Source organism: Penicillium waksmanii, assembly GCF_028829765.1.
Source record: "Penicillium waksmanii strain IBT 27052 chromosome Unknown utg000002l:1.0-3326099.0:1.0-3328782.0, whole genome shotgun sequence".
NCBI classification, from domain to species: domain Eukaryota; kingdom Fungi; phylum Ascomycota; class Eurotiomycetes; order Eurotiales; family Aspergillaceae; genus Penicillium; species Penicillium waksmanii.
Window position 1 is genome coordinate 459,169 of NW_026643249.1, and position 15,816 is coordinate 474,984.

General features: G+C 49.6%; 4 protein-coding genes across 4 annotated transcripts; 1 reads left to right on the top strand and 3 right to left on the bottom strand.

Annotated features, from left to right (window-relative positions):
* Positions 1-1,618: 1,618 nt before the first annotated feature.
* On the bottom strand, positions 1,619-3,358 carry N7481_001841 (misato family protein; the record flags this gene model as incomplete). Its single annotated transcript, XM_057261060.1, has 5 exons — positions 1,619-1,880; positions 1,966-2,468; positions 2,525-2,963; positions 3,017-3,219; positions 3,287-3,358. 5 exons carry the CDS (start codon positions 3,356-3,358, stop codon positions 1,619-1,621), a joined length of 1,479 nt encoding a protein of 492 aa, XP_057125992.1.
* Positions 3,359-3,723: 365 nt separating this feature from the next.
* On the top strand, positions 3,724-5,782 carry N7481_001842 (uncharacterized protein; the record flags this gene model as incomplete). Its single annotated transcript, XM_057261061.1, has 2 exons — positions 3,724-4,918; positions 4,995-5,782. The coding sequence occupies 2 exons, from the start codon at positions 3,724-3,726 to the stop codon at positions 5,780-5,782; spliced, it is 1,983 nt and encodes a 660-aa protein (XP_057125993.1).
* A 2,037-nt stretch (positions 5,783-7,819) lies between these two features.
* On the bottom strand, positions 7,820-9,825 carry N7481_001843 (3-oxoacyl-ACP reductase/polysaccharide deacetylase family protein; the record flags this gene model as incomplete). Its single annotated transcript, XM_057261062.1, has 4 exons — positions 7,820-8,292; positions 8,345-8,722; positions 8,787-9,554; positions 9,714-9,825. 4 exons carry the CDS (start codon positions 9,823-9,825, stop codon positions 7,820-7,822), a joined length of 1,731 nt encoding a protein of 576 aa, XP_057125994.1.
* A 3,195-nt stretch (positions 9,826-13,020) lies between these two features.
* Positions 13,021-14,329, bottom strand: N7481_001844 (uncharacterized protein; the record flags this gene model as incomplete). The annotated part of the gene is made up of 3 exons (XM_057261063.1): positions 13,021-13,694; positions 13,748-14,163; positions 14,238-14,329. The coding sequence occupies 3 exons, from the start codon at positions 14,327-14,329 to the stop codon at positions 13,021-13,023; spliced, it is 1,182 nt and encodes a 393-aa protein (XP_057125995.1).
* Positions 14,330-15,816: the final 1,487 nt, after the last annotated feature.

A 15,816-nucleotide genomic window follows, 5' to 3' on the forward strand; every position in this document is an offset into this window, starting at 1 on the left:
GGGAAACCTCACGAATAAGGAATGAGACGGCAACTCTGCTGTCCCCAATACCAAGGTTCATACCGCTAAACTAGCGTGCTCTGGAAAACTCGTAAGGCGGAGAAAAGAGAGACTTGGAATCTCGGGAAGCCCACCCGGAGAAAAGTTGATGTCTGTGCATTAGCCGGTTGGCCCATTTGGCATTCCCCTTCTTGTTGTTTTCTTGAGGTGTCTGCAACTGTATCTGCGCCTACTTCGTGCACTTTCAGGGCCCTGGGGGTGGCTGGTCACTAATGAGCCAAAGTACCTGGATGTACGAAGTTTGTACTCTCGGCCACGAGTCCCTGCAGCCCCAGTCACTTTTACCATCCCTCTGCCACGACAAATATTGTATGGGGCAGAGCATGAATTTGCATAGATCGACAGAGCTAAGCAGCGATACCCGGGAGTCAATTGAGTCTGCCCTGATTGTGGCCCCTGCAAGTAACGTTACATGACAGAGACCAAGCAGGGCCTCGACTACAGGATATACATACAGTACACACATACGGGGTCAAGGCCATCGAGGCCATCGAGGTCAGGAAGCTGCAGGCCCGAGTGGGCCGGGTTACTGGGAGGTGGCACAGTGCGCTGGCACTAATGCTTGAGCAGGGTTATTTCCGAGCGGCCCCAGCGATTGGTGCGATACCAGCTATGGGCATCTCATGATGTCACGTTAATTCCATGTTGCTGGCCATGCTGCTTTTCTCTGGTTTTTTTTCCCACTCGATGCTTGGTCCCTGCTTGGCCGACGTGGTTGACATGTCTCGGAGTTCGTGTCCCATGGTTGCCCCCAGGTCCCTCCCAGGTCCCTCTCCTCGTCACAATAAACAAAAATTCTTTTAGCTACTTCGATGTGTTTTATTTGTTTTGCCTTTCCGGTGGCTGTTAGTATTGTTTTTGTTTTCGTATGCATACTCCGTATTGCCAATCGGTCTGGAGCGCCCGCAATCCCCGCACTGATAAATTGTATGTAGGGAGGTTGGTACGGCCTTACGATGCCCAGACGGATCACATAGGGTTCAACGGTGAACCGACTTCCGAATGAGATCGTCAACTGCCGGAAAGAGTGGAAGTGGAGGCATTTCGAGAGGGGGTCAGCTCTTCGCCCAGGGCAACGGAGAAAGCACCGTCTCACTCAGATTGTCTTGAGCCCTTCAAAATTTTGCGCCACACTCAAATGACAGTTACCCGTTCGCCGAGTGATAGTAATAATGGACAGTGAACCACCGGTTATGATCAATTATAGAAACGGTGGCGTCGGTGAACCACATTGTCTACTCTGAAAGTAACATTCTACGAATAGCTGGGAGGCGCTGTGAGACTTCGTATCGTGACTTTGAGGGCTTTGATCAGGCGGAGAACTTGCAGTCGACGGACGCCGGACGCCCTTCCAGAATCCAGAATTCCGTCGATGGTGGCATTGGCTGGAGGTAATTTCGATGTGTCCAAGAGAGGGTCCGCCCGCGCTCTAACGCAGAAGGTTCTGGATCCATAATCATTGCAGGGAAAGCGGTCGTCACCGTCGAAGATTTAATTTCTCTCACTTCCCCAAATAGGCAGGATGAAGTCAACAAGTTTAGGCTCGTTCTGCTCCTGTCTAGTCCTCTTCGTCGTCGGATCCACTGCTCCAACCGGTCTCATAGCATTCCCGGATCTCACCCAGCCCATTAACCAGATTTTCTCGTTCATCCACCGATAACATTCGTGCAGCCGTACTTTCAATTGCCTTGACTCTGTCTGCCGTCCGGGTGGAAGCGGTCAATGCGGCTAAGACACTTACCCCGGCATTTGACGAGGATTTGGGGTACATTCCGTGCGGGAAACTGTCGAGGATGGGCAGATGGAGTGGGGTTCGGTAGCTAAGACAAATTTAATTAATCCTTTACGGTTAAAAAAAAAAGAGAAAAACAAGATATCAGGGATATCAGGGATGGGGGTCCCTACCTCTGAAGCATCGACTCCGAGTTATACAGTCGCAGTTTTCGCAAACGCCCAGAGTCCCCGTCGGTAGGCTCGGTGGATTGTCCGAAGTCGTTCCCACGTAAGACCTGGACTTGATTGAAGATATGGTGAGACTTGCCCTTTTCTCCATCGTACGTGAAGTCAATGTCGAATTCGGTTTTTGCTTTCGGGGTTTCATCGTCGTTGGCACCTGAATTTTCATTTTCAGGGTTGATGGTCGATTGGAGCTCGAAGATATTATGCCTTCCGTCGTCGCCCGCAAGCGAGGCCTCAAAATCGTGATAGGGCCGCAGTCGAGAGGGCAGTGTGACTGTCTCAAGTGCAGAGCTTAACAATGCCGTGGTTTGCCACTCCGACTGCCGATCGACTTGGATCGAGCGGGGAAGCTTCTGCGGAATGTCTATGACAGGTACATACAGAGTCGACTGTGGCGAGATCGAGCAAAGTGACTTCGCTTTGTTCGTATCCCTTTTGAGTTGCCGATGCTGTGAACTCGGTCAGAGAAAGCCATTGTCGTACTTTGGAGAGATTTTCAGCATACCCGTTGCACCTTGGTGCCATCTTCCATGGCCCAAACCCAGACACTTTTCTTGCCGTATTCATCTCTAATGCGGTCAATGTAGCGAGCAGTAAAGCCACCCCAGGCGTCATCTGAGGTCGAGAAGATTTGAATGGCGCGCATCTGATCACATTCTTCGGCAAATGGTCTTAGGTCTCTGTCCAAGAGGTCATGTTCTTTGTCAAGATCATGGAAGAGCTCTTCGCCGACATTCCAGTCTTCAAAGGGCATTATCTGTGAGTTCAACTCATATTCATTTAATTGGACGATTGAACGTGGATGGTAGAATACTCTGTTGTAATCCGACCAGTACCGCACCGTGTCTGAGGTTAGTTGTGGTGCTGAGATGCCCTGATCTAAGCTTTTTTGATAGTCACTTTGTGGGATAGGGGCCTGTTTCTGAACGACCTCTTTTCCATCCCTAGCATATCAAGTCAATTATCCGCCCCATACATCGTGTGGGGTTAAACATACCAGAGGCCTTGGTCTGCTACCGAGTCTTCGGTCAGCTCGTACAGTGCATTATATTTGCGCAGAGTACCAAATCCACCCTTGAGGTCATAGATGACTGTCCGAGGGGTGTATGTTTCTGAGCCATCGGCGCCATATCCTGGTCGAAAATGCACATCATGGTCAACAGGGGTTTCTTCAGTATCGTTGTATGTGAAATATGATTCCTATACCAATATATTAGAATATATTATCACGGAATGCAAGGAGAGGTTCAAATCAAAAAGAAATCACCTGAAGATTCCAGAAATGGGTGGCCAAGTAGTTCGCCCGCTGACCCAGCTGAAGAGTGACAACCTCATGCATGACTGCTCGATCACTTGTCTATTCTTCCTGTTCAACAAAGTATCAAGTGGTCAACCGAGTTCCGCTTCGATATGCCCGCACAGACAAGTCACGAGCGAACCATCCCACGAGGCTAGTCCACTTTAGGAGCGGAGCCCTCCACGTGATGCTGGGCCTCGTGACCCGATGCTAGTCTCAATAAGGGAAGGCACGACGGTGTCCACGGCAACGGTCACCTGACTTGTCCCAAGAGGGCAATAAACACAGTAATGTGATAATGTGGGTGCGTCACTTCAACGGTGATTTTCCTCTCAACTAACCCACCTGCGACGCCCTCATGACCCTTTGACATCCATTGTCCTAATACCCCCTCGACTGCATCCGCGATGGACTCTCCAACGCGTCCAGTCCTCAGTCCCACCAAGGTCCTACACCCGGTATCGCCGGAACGCATGAATCAACAAACAATTCCCGCCTCGCCCTCCCTCCCTACCGATCTTCTATCTTTGCACCACAAAAATACGAGGGGTGTTTCGGAAGTCCAAGCGAAAGTGGCCTTCTTAAACAATCTTTCTCGTCAGGCCAGCCCGGCGGCTCAGGCGCAGGCCGCTGCCCAAAATGCCGCCTTACAGAGGGCCATCCTCGGTCGCGAAGAGGCCGAGTCTACCCTGGAATCAGTCCAGGAAGAATTGTCTGAAGCACAGTCTCGTGAACGTCGCATCAGTGAGAGACTTGAATCTCTTATGGAAGAATTGCACGGTGCCAAAGAGCGCCAGGCCCACGAACGCTCAATTTTCGAAAAAGAGATTCGGAAGGCTCGCAAGGAAGCATTTCGAGCGGGGTCTACTTTGGTGAGACTGCAGGAGGAACTGAAGCACGCAAAGTCCGAAGCCAAGGTCCTGAAAGATGAAGTCGCGGCGCAACGCGAGTCAAAGGATACTGCCAGGCAAGAGGCCTTTGAGCGCGCATATGCTCTCGCGGGACTTACTGAGGAGCTCGAAGTTCTCAAGGGCAAGCTTCGCTCTATGGAAGCCTCCAACCACTCCAATACCCTTCAAGTTCGGGCTCACGAAATCCGTAAGGAGGATTTCGGCAGACTATCGCTCGCCGAGGGGGACCTCGCGTTCCTGACAACCCCGCGTCGGCCGAAACGCGCCGCCGCTGGTTCCGTGAAATCTCCAGCACCCGAACTCGAATCCCTCGATGTCGAAGCCACGCCTCCAAAAAGACAGCGACTGTCCGAGTGTACCACTACTGCGGGGGATGATCAAGTCGCCCCAGAGAACGATTCGTCGGAATCTTACAACGAGGCGCTAGAGGAGTTGCAAGATGAGCTAGAGCTCGAGCGTCGTCGGAGATCTGAAGCCGAAGAGATGGTACATTTTATGAACATCGAGTGTCAGTTCGAGCGATGTTCCTGCCGGATCGCCGAAACACAGGGCCGCCGGTACATCTACGACGAGGACTACTACGAAAAGTTCCAGAAGGCGCAGTTGGAGGTACAAGCAGCAGCGGCAGCGAAGGCAGAGACAGAGGCACAGGCACAGGCACAGGAGGACGCAGCTCGCCAAGCCCAAGCTTGTGTGGAGGTTGCCCCTCCTGTCCCAGTCCACGCCGAACCCATTCATAGCGATGTCCAATCCAGCTACACGCCCAGCGTTGAGCCCCCCTACTCCCACCAACCACCACATCCAACATACCCCGGTCCGCCAACAACCCGAACTCCCAGCCAAGACAATCAAGACTGAACCGACCGACCCGCCCGAAAAGATGCCTATGCCCGCTGAGCCGCTGGTCACATTCTCTCCCGAGACGGGAACGTTTACGACGTATCCGTCACCGCTGCGAGATAACGTCAAGGCTCGTCGAACCGACTCGTTCGCCTCTCCGGGAATGAGGCACTCCAATGCTAATTCCAATTCCCACCGCGACTGGTGTAACTCCGCAATTTCGGCAGCCTCCTCGATTCACCAAGTCGAATCTCACACCCCAACTGCAGAGCCCGTTCCTTCGCGGATGATCCACATTGCGCCTTCTGAAACCGCTGCAGTTGAGCCCGTGCCCGCTCCGGAACCCATGGATGTAAGACCCTCCCGACGTCAGGAACGAGAGGAGTATCAGCCTCACCAGTCGATGACGAAAAGAATTCCGCTCCGTGAAGCGACCGAATCACAGGGTTCTTCTGGGCTTGTTCATGATACTCCTATCAACCGGGAGGAAGCATTGGCTCAAATCAGGGCGAGACGCAGCCGTGCTCGCAGTAAGCAACGGTCCGTTAGCGCAAATGAAGCTACTGGACGGTCTGCTGGGTCTACTGGAAGCGTTAAGTCGACTCCTGGCCGAACCGCCAAGCGTGTTCCGAATCTGCGCGCTGATTCGAGAGGTGAGAACGATGTGAATGAACGTCGGGACCTCAGTGCCCCTGTTCGCATGTTCCGACGTTAATACTCGAGTCAAGGAGACTCACGTATTTGAATTTGTGTGGCTTGATTGTTAAGCCGGTTCTTGTCTTTTCCCAAAATACCCCGGCGCTGGTGCATAATGTTTCTCTCTTCGCATTTTCTCGGTTGCAATGCATTCTTTCTGATTCAGTTATGCCTTCGCTCTTTTGCATTAAGCCCCCCCCCCCCACGACGATTTTGGTTTTATGATTCCAGCTATGGCGTTTGAGTGTCAGTTTACTGGGCTTGCATCTCTTGGTTTATCCTTCACTAGGATTTGGTTTTCTTTTCTTCTTTTTTCGGGATGCCTTGCACATCAATCTGACCCTCCCTATGCCATTTCCTTTGTCTGATTCTGATTGGAGCTTCTTGTACATACACACATACGCCTTTAATCTTTTTTGATGAATATTCTACCAGCTTTGGAACGTAACCGCGTCTAAGGTGCTCCATAGCCCAAAAAACCCAGTATTTCTGCTAAGGCAACGTCCCAAAATCACTAGTGTTCCTATTCAATTTGGACACAGACTATGAACATTTACCTTTAAATTTCTGATTCCGACTACTGAAAATATCTACGCTTTTGGTTGTCGAGTGACTTCCAAGAATATCCTCGAGACCAGCGGAGATGATGATCATGAGCTCATCGTTATGATAGGAGCAACAATGACGATTGGGTGTCGGAATCTAGAGCATCGCTGTGCCTACCGCAATTTAGCCATGCATAGACAGAAGTAGGACAGTGCTAGTACAGTTTGGTAGCTCCCCAAGTCCAGGTCCCTGGGCTACTCAGCAGGAGTTCTAGCCATTCAGAAACTTGGTTTTATTCCATCGACTCTTGCGTTCCACGTTGTCCGCCCGGCGCCTTCGCTTGCGCTTCCATCGAATCCAGCATTTGTAACTTCTTGGACATGACAGACTAGTCATTTCGTTTGTCTTGAGGCGACGATGCGGGGGAGGGACGTGTCACTTGTGGTCCATGCCCGAAATGTCCAGACTCCAGAATATCAGAGTATCCAACAGTTGGAGACGGCTCGGCTCGGTTTTCAAGGAGGTCCAGGCGCGCAGGATTGGCTGCCACTGGGCCTGCCAAGATGGCCAGACTTGAAGCCAAGAAGAAATGGACCAGCCGCATAGTTATCGAGGCAACGGGCGAGTGGAGGATCCGGTTCGGTTTCTTCGAAATATAGTATTGCTCTTAAATGAAAAATTCAAGTTGAAGAGTCGAATATCCTTGATGGTCACACTGAAATGGTAGTGGTTGTTGTTCCTCCCTTGCTTGGGCTAAACAAATAAGGACAGGTATAGGGGCAGGAGGTGCTTCTTATAAGGATGATGCCGATCGTTATCGTGTTCTGGCTCTGATTGGTGTTGAGGGGAGCCAGTAGCAGTATGAAACAGTTTGCTGGATCTAAGTGATTGGTTACACAGATCGTCGGGGTACATAAATAGTACGGGTACTATGTGTGATATTCCTGCAGATTTAATCAGATCAATCATGGAACCTATGTAAACTTGAACTAGCCCTCAAAAATAACATTGGGTGTTGCTCTACTCCGTACCTCGTAGTACTAGACGGCGCTCCATAGCTGAAATCCACCCAGTGTTTCAGCGTCCCAAAATTTACTAGTGTTTCCTATAAGGCTCTGCTACCCCTCTGTGAAACTATTCTATCTAGGTACTACCTCTATAAAAAATTGCTTGATCCTAGCAATTCAGGGTACTGAGTGTATAACTGGGTAGGATACCAGGTAATATAATGCTTACATCTCCAATACTGGCTAGGTATCTACACCACTCACTAACATACTAGCGCTAACTAAGTGCTTCCTGGCCCTGGCTAAAGGTATTCTGAAGCTATTTACACAATAAAATAATCTGTGTCTGAATTTTTTAGGGAAGACTAGTAACTTTTGGAATGCTGAAACACTGGGTCGATTGAAGCTAGGGAACGCCGTAGCGAGCCCCCTCCTCCCAAAAAACAGTGAGATTCGATAGATGTGGTTCATCGCGATTCACATATTTTATACTACTAGTACATTTATGAAGTTTGTTTCGACAGCATTTTATCTTTCCACCAACGCGCAATTTGCCCAGTTTGCAAAAATTCAACCTCGCCCTCACGCTCCCACTCTTTCAACCAACTCAAAGTCCGTTCCAGCATACCAATGACATGAGCCATGCCACTAGTATCCGGATGCATGAGAATTGGGAATACAGGTTCCTCTTCATTATCCCGAATCCACAAGAATCGGTCCCGCCAGAGATTCTCGATCACACGTACATCAACATAGCCTTGCGAGTTTTCAGTGTGCGGAAGGAACTGCATTGGTGTCATGTCTTCCATATAGTAATTGCACGGTACACAGACAAGAGGGCGTCTGTCCGGCAAAGTTGGCGATTCCTTGACCGGATGCATCCATGTCGAGGCAGACTTGGAGAAATCAATAGGTTGCAGCGGTGGGCGTCGTGGTGCGAAAAATGGATGGCAGTCATGATCCGTCAGAGAGGCATCTACATAATTCAACGGTTAGTTTGTATATAAGAAGATAGTCGAGCGACATACCGTATTCAAAGCCGAATTCCTCAAGGAGATCAAGTGTTGACTCGCGCAGCTGATAGAGTGGCGCGCGATAGCCGACTGGTTTCTTTCCGGTCAGGTTTTGAGCGATCTCCATGCATCGAACAAGCACGTCGCGCTCTTGCTCCGGGGTGAGCTGATAAGCACCCTCGTGCGCGTAGCCGTGCAGGCCAACCTCACACCCCGAAGCAACAACCTGCTTTACCTCCCCGGGGAAACTCTCGGCAGAGTGTCCGGGAATGAACCAAGTACAACGCTCGGAAAGATCCAACTTCTTCAGCATGCGAAGCAGGCGGGGAACACCGACTCGAGCGGCGAAGAACCCAGCTGAGTAGTCAGCCAAATTATTGTCTGGATGGGAATCTGGAAGCGAAAGACATCGTTAGTATACTTGTATTCGACGAGCATTGACAATGAAAATACCTACTTGTTCCGAGCCAGCCTGAAACTGCATCCAAATCAATCGAAACAGCTACGCGAATTTTATTGCGCTTCGGCTTCGGCAGTGATCTGGGAATCGACGTTGTAGACCCCCTTTTGACAACATATTCCGAAGGTTGGGTTGTACTGGCAATCGGATCTTGCTTGCCTCGCTCAACCCGAATGCATTGTCCAGAGATGTGGCCGGCTGCACGCTTCGAGGCAAGGAAAGCCATAGTTCGTGCTACATCAGCTGGCTCGGGGCCTTGCTGCCCATTAATAACGATACCAGGAGCAACAGCATTGATGCGTCCTTCGGCATCGAGACGGAGTATTTCGTCACGAACACTGTTGAGCAAGCCATAGTGAAGGCCAGCTTTTCCCGCATCAAGTCCCGACCCATTTTCTGTCTCAGTAACAACAATTGCGGGGCTTGTAAGTTGGGTCCCCGAGGTTTGTTGGGCTTCGTGTATAGATCGAAGGAAGTGTTTGATGACCAGGAAGGAGCCCTGAACATTTGTCTGATAATTCTTCTTCCAGTCATCTAATGACAACTCCCAGATGGGAACTTTCACCGTCGAGTCTTCAGCAGCAGAGTTGACAATCAATACATTTGCTGGTCCAAATTTTTCTTGGGCATTCGAGAATCCAGACTTGACGGATTCCTCATTGGTAACATCCCCATTCAAGAGGTGGAGCCTCGAGAATCTTTCTGCATCGATTCCGGAAAGCTGGAGTGGCTGACTATCGTAGGCTGTGACAAGACATCCATGATCTAAGAGTGGGTGTTAGCCCTTTCTGTTAAATGAAAAGAAACTGAAATCTATTCCACAACAGTATACTACAATACGATAAAATGTCCAAGTATAGTAGGGACTAGGAAATCCTGGGGCGAAATGCAATTGCTAAAGTCAAGCCAGAGTAGGGCACCCACCTAAGAATTCTCTCACAGCTTCGCCTCCAATGGCACCACTGGCTCCAGTGATGAAGACATGGCACTTTTCCAACCCCAAAAAGGAGCGACGAGACAGCGACTCGGAAGACATTAGATCGATAATTCATTGGCGAGATGCCGGTGTGTATCAGGTTTACTCTGTACGGAGTACAATATCTCAAATGCTCAGCCTTAGCCTAGTAATTACCCCTCCAGGTTGACGAAGCGAACGCCGATCTTTTGCAGGACCAATCCTCCTGCCACTTGAAGAAGGATCTGCACTCAAAATGCCGTTCACCACGTGGCGATAGAGCGAGTCAGGCAAGACTGATGTACAGGGTGATCAGCGAAGGATTCGCCTGCAGAGTGCCGAATTTCTGGACCGAGGCGGGGTGTTCTCCTGCGATGCAGTAGAGAAAGGGATGTAGTAGTTCCGGTGTAACCGTGAACTTCCGTTATCCCCACCGCTTTCTATCGAGAAAATAAAGAGCCACAGAGAAAAATCCCGACTGTATACTATTGCAATGGAAAGCGCCTTCCGGGCTTAGAGGGGTAAACTTGGAAAATACTGGATTTTTACTCCGTACTCCGTAGTGGGTTCGGCGTTCTCAAATTGCCTTTCGGGGATCGGGCTCCAGTGGGCTCTGGACACATCTTCAACGATTCCGTTGTCCGTGCGCCTGTTGTCCAGCCTTTGGCATTATGGCCGATTGTCTTGAATAGCAATCAAGCTTCAATAGTTCTCGGGGATTCAAACCTGCCGAGAATAGAAAGAACCAGGTTCTCTTGGGGATTGTGGGATTAAGCTTCCATCGATTGACCAAGCGAAATGCCTTGCCAGGTGCTATCGCTCAACAGAATGTATTTTCAGCAGAAGTGACTTTGAAGCACCTGCTCGGGTGGAAAGAAAGGCAGCGACGTCCTTGAAAATAATTGTTAGGACTTTCCTGCGTTGCACAAGAGCATTGGATTCTTACAAATTCTCTTTGGTTGCCAGTGGTTAGAGTAGTGAACGGCGTGAGGGAAGTTGTTTATAATAATGGCATATACCACTACTCGTAGTACGTCGTTGATTTGCGTAACTACACATTCCTCCATCTCTAGATAGACTTCTAAAACAGGAAAGAAATCAACTTGCTCTGGATTTCGTATGTACTCTGAAGGTTTGTTCCTGGCCCCCAACCGCCAACAATACATTATTATCGTATGATAAGGTTCAAGCTGGGGGAACGAGAATCGTAGTCGGGAGAACATTCCGTAGCCACCATCACACCCCCAGCACGGACCTGCATTAGGGTGGACTGTATGCGAACGAATCAACTCACAGGCATCTCTACAATCGATGCTACAATGTACGGAGTAAGAAAGAAAAAAAAATGGCCTTGCGCTATTTCCCCCGATCTGGCCCAGACCAAAGTAACCGAATTGGGTATGGAGTGAACCTTGAACAAATAAAAGAATTATACTCTGTACGGAGTACATAGATGTATGCCCACTCGCGCTCATTGTTGGTTCGAGCTTGATTAACTGAAATGAATTAATTTAGTCTACCAAGGGTTCCAACTTCCTGTTGTTCTTTTATTGATGCATGCTTGGTACCTCGTTGATTATCTCAATCTCAAGCACTCTCCACATAGATGATTCGTGATTCCCGACAGCGACATCGGAAGAGAGAAATGTCGGATAAATCCGAGATATTGATTGTGACTGTCTTGTCAAAATGACCCCCGAAGTTTCCGTATCTGGATTGTTTACCTATTTTTTCTGTCTAAGGAGTATCGTGAGGTGCTCCGGAAAGGGATAGGTTACAAGTCGCTTACACCCGACGGACCGCGCAGTAGACGCCGTGGGTCTTCGAAACTTTGTTGCAATTTAGTGCGATGGCCGATTACGTGGCTTGCCAGTGGCTAGACATTGTTCTTTTTCTGGAAGAGCTAATGTGAAACATCGTTGCATTTCCACCAAGATATATCCCCCACGTCGACAAAAAAATCAAAAAGGGGGCCAAACAATTGAAAATGGAGAGGGATTTCTAAACGCACCACAGGGGCTCTGAATGAAATAGTGGGGATTGGTATGATATGGCCACCAAATTTCGGCCGATGGCGATTGAGATTTGATAATTTCTCCAGACCGCTTATCATCTCCCCGGATGATCCCTCCAGTTGATTGATTTTTTTTTCGGTTCTTGGAAAGTGGACGCGGCCCCAAGATGCACACCCGGAAAATCAATGCCCACAGCTCTGCTTCACAAACCAAAATATGGGATGAACAAATCAAGCGATCCATGGATGGGGGGAATGTCATCATACCATTCAGAGCCGAATCAAGCCAGGTGGCGCTCGTCGGATGCCTTGGGAACCACCAAAAAATACAAAGTGGAGTCATGTTGTTCGGCCGAGGCTCGTTGACAGGCTGAACCGGCCATTGCTCCCGAATGGATATAATTTAAAGAACCAGATGAATATTAGCCCGGGGAAAAACTGGCGGAGATGCCGGCTAAACCGGATATAGGACTGCGTCCGTCATCGAAGATGATGTCGCGTGCTTCGATTCTTATTTTTGGGATTCCTTCGAGAACTCATGCAAGAGAAGATTTCGGGGTTGGCACGAAACGTTAGAAGGAGTCGGAAATTCCGGTGAAGATCGCGGTACTTGCACGGGAACTCTTTTGTCGCCAATCGCGTTGCAGATGTGGGAATTGTTCATGAACCAGCGTAGCACCCGTGCTTTCCAGCCTCTCAGAGAGGCTGGATGCTAGAGTATAGTGGAACCAGCCCATATTTAGAGAAGATCAACAGTCGTTGACGCAAGACTCAAAGATCGGGAGATCGGCGGGTCGGATGGACTCTATTCAATTTCAATCGGTGTGTGTGATTTGAACGGGTTATGCTGGGGCGGTTAGGATCCATGGGACAATTGGCGAGAGGTAGATCCTTAGAATGCTGTTCTCACGGTGTGGTGTAAACCTCAGGCTTGGGAGTACTAGTAGTAGATGCATAAAATGATATGATGGGTATATTGATCTATACTGCACAAAATATGTAGGAGATTCCGGCAGTCCCCCAATTCGATAGATGTCAACCCCCCCTTTGCCCATCTTACCGAATAACCCCCGGACAAATTAGAAGAAATATGTACAGAAAAAAAGTCCAAAAATTAGGGTATCGGGCGCCCACGTGCATATAATTCGTAAATTGGGATGTGTTTCTTTTGGCTTTTAGATCCATCAGATCAGCGCAGATGATACATTGTATGTCGGGAAATGATAGAGAAATGAAGTAAATCATGCAACTCCAAATTCAGATTAGACCTCTTCGTGGCCCTGGGTGACATGTGCAGTGCTAGGCTGATGCTGATATTGTGGCGGTCGCGAGTCATGCTGCACAGTGACGGTAATGTCTTGCCGAATGCGCAAGGCTCGTGCGGAGCCATCATCACTACTCATATCTCGCTCGTCGGATCCCCCAAGACTGATATCGGAGACTGCGGGTCCATTTTTCTGCGGTGTGGCAACAGTACTGCGATTGGGAAAGTTTTGCATGTCGAAGTCGCCCGAGCGTAATTGACTTGGAGGTCCGTATGGTCGGGATCCCTTGCTCGTCCAAGGTCCAGATTTGTATCGGTCGGTGCCCTTCTTCGACCCTCCAGTCCAACTCTTGAGCGCAGGGAATACGTCCCTCAAAAGCGACCAGATCAAGGGTAGGTTGGTAACCAAAATGCCAACGGTTGCTTCGCGGAAATACCAATTCATGTAGACGTAAGAGATGAGCGACGGAACCAGGCAATAGACCTTGTTCAGGACGGCGGCAACAATGACGAAGATGCCCATTCCGAAGAGCAATATCAGGATGAGCTTCTGCTTCATTGGTACACGAACTTGTATTAGTAGAGGGATGGCGACAACAAGCATGAAAACATCTGCAGAGATAGAAATGCACCCTTGAACAATCTCATAGTACTGGTACGAAGAACATTGATCTGGAAATTGTTAATGGAGGGAGACATGGGCCATTGGAGAGACGCTTCCTTACAGTTGTCTGTTGGAACAGCCCAGTATTCGGTAATTGGGCGGCAGATGAGGAAGAGAGATAGTTCGGTGGCGACGAAGCCGAGAGCAACGTATATGGCGATATAATTGATCCATTTGCGCTGGCGCAAACCTTCTGTGATACGAGCATAGATCACCAGCATACAAGCTTTCATGCTCCATACTGCAAGAATGAAAGCGTGCTCCGACACAAAGACCCATTTGCTTCCCTTCTCTCGTTCAGCCGAAATCGCGGGGGTCAGGTTGGCCCTATCCTCAGCGGTCATAAGATTTGACCCTCCACCAGATGCGACTTGATTGAGTGCAACACAGAGAAGTGTATACCAGAGGACGGCGGAGAGCATGAGATAATCATCGGCCTGAAGGTTGCGAATACCTAATCGACGGATACGGGCAGTGCTAATCAAACGTGAGTTAGTTACAACACATCCAAGCCTTGCGATGTCGTTTGGAAATGAGATATTTCGACCTACAATCGTAGAACGGCACCTAGGACGCCGACGGCGTATAATGCCCATGTTTCCCGGGCAAAGCGGAGGCCAAAGTCACCTCCTAAACCAGACATGGTATCAGAGTGTAGCCTTGAGGAGAGTTAGATGATCGACCGGCCGGAGAGGGGGGGGGGGAGTTCAAAAGAAAGTGCAGCACCCACATCTTATTATAAGATAAGTCGGAAATATCGGGTCAATCTAACGCATGAGTATAGAGTTTGCGGGAACGCTTCCACTGCCGAGGAAGATCGCTTCGCCAGGGGTGTGGGTGACGAGAGAGTTCGCCGGGCGTGATGTGTACACAATTGTTAGGGAGATGCATGACCGAAGTCTGTGGGCGTACGGAGTAGAGGGCATGGCTTATCAGAGGCGAACAGATCGAGACGAGCCTCCGATAGGTCGCCGCATTTGGTAACTGAGGATCTTCCTCTGACAGCAATGGACCAACCATTGGGTCTGGTGGGGGAAGCAATTGAGGTTACCAGTTCCATGGCTAGACTAGGAGGAAAACCTTGGAATGAATTTCGCGGGAAATGAATGTGATTGCTGGCAGATGGTCGAACATGATTTGTGCCTGGGAACTGTTGCCGATATACTCCACTCATCTCAGCTGCGTTAGCAAAGATTGGCTACAGACCTTCCGCATTTAGGAGGCCATCCTTGGGCCACCTGGGCATGCATCATCCTCAAGGTTCAACTTCGGAGAGAGCACAGTAATACAAAGTGCAAAGAGAGTTTAATCGGATCTATAGGACTTGGCAATAGCGGGATTTGACCGCAGATATATTAAAGTAAAACGGAATACCTAAAAAAGGTAGGTCGTAAGGATATGTGATATAAGCGTGAGACCATACGATACTCCGTAGTATAGCATTTGGCGAACCAGAGAGCCTGCGACAACGCCGAGTTCAAACCTGCCTTCCTAGGCGGGGCAAGTCTCAATGGGTGGCTGCGGAGGCGAGTCCATAAGTGGGCAAGTCGATCGCGTGAAAGTTAGGTGTTGGAGTAACCTTGGGCCAGTGGAATTGACTTAACGCAACAGACTTCCGGCGAGCGTCCGTATGCTTTACTTGATGCGGGCGTACGGCCTTGGGGTCGAGGTTTCCACAACTCTATTAAACTTCAGTCGGCGGGGCCGCTAATAGAGTGGAGCACTTGCCTTGGTTAGCGAGCCCTTGCAGTTGAGGTATTTTGATGGTGGAGACGGGAGATCACTACTCCGTACGGGGCTGGGAGTCGGGATGTGGGGGGGTCTCAGCGTGGCGAATAGATCCTTTGCCCTGAACCAAATGCAAGATCAGGTAATTCGTACATACTGTACATGCCGTCTTTGCCAATCAATCTGTTTCCCAGTTCAGAGCGTGAAGGTGGGAGGGAGAACGAGAGGAGGTTGTTTTAATGTCGATCGGATCGGGTATAGACTACGATATCGGAACCAGGAGATCTCGCAGTTCGTCTTGCCAGCCCAGCCCGATGTCGCAACGCTAGAGGAGCGGACGAATCAATGTCTAGTTCCAGAACCTAAGATGAAATCGAGTAAACTGTGTACCTGGACCAGAGG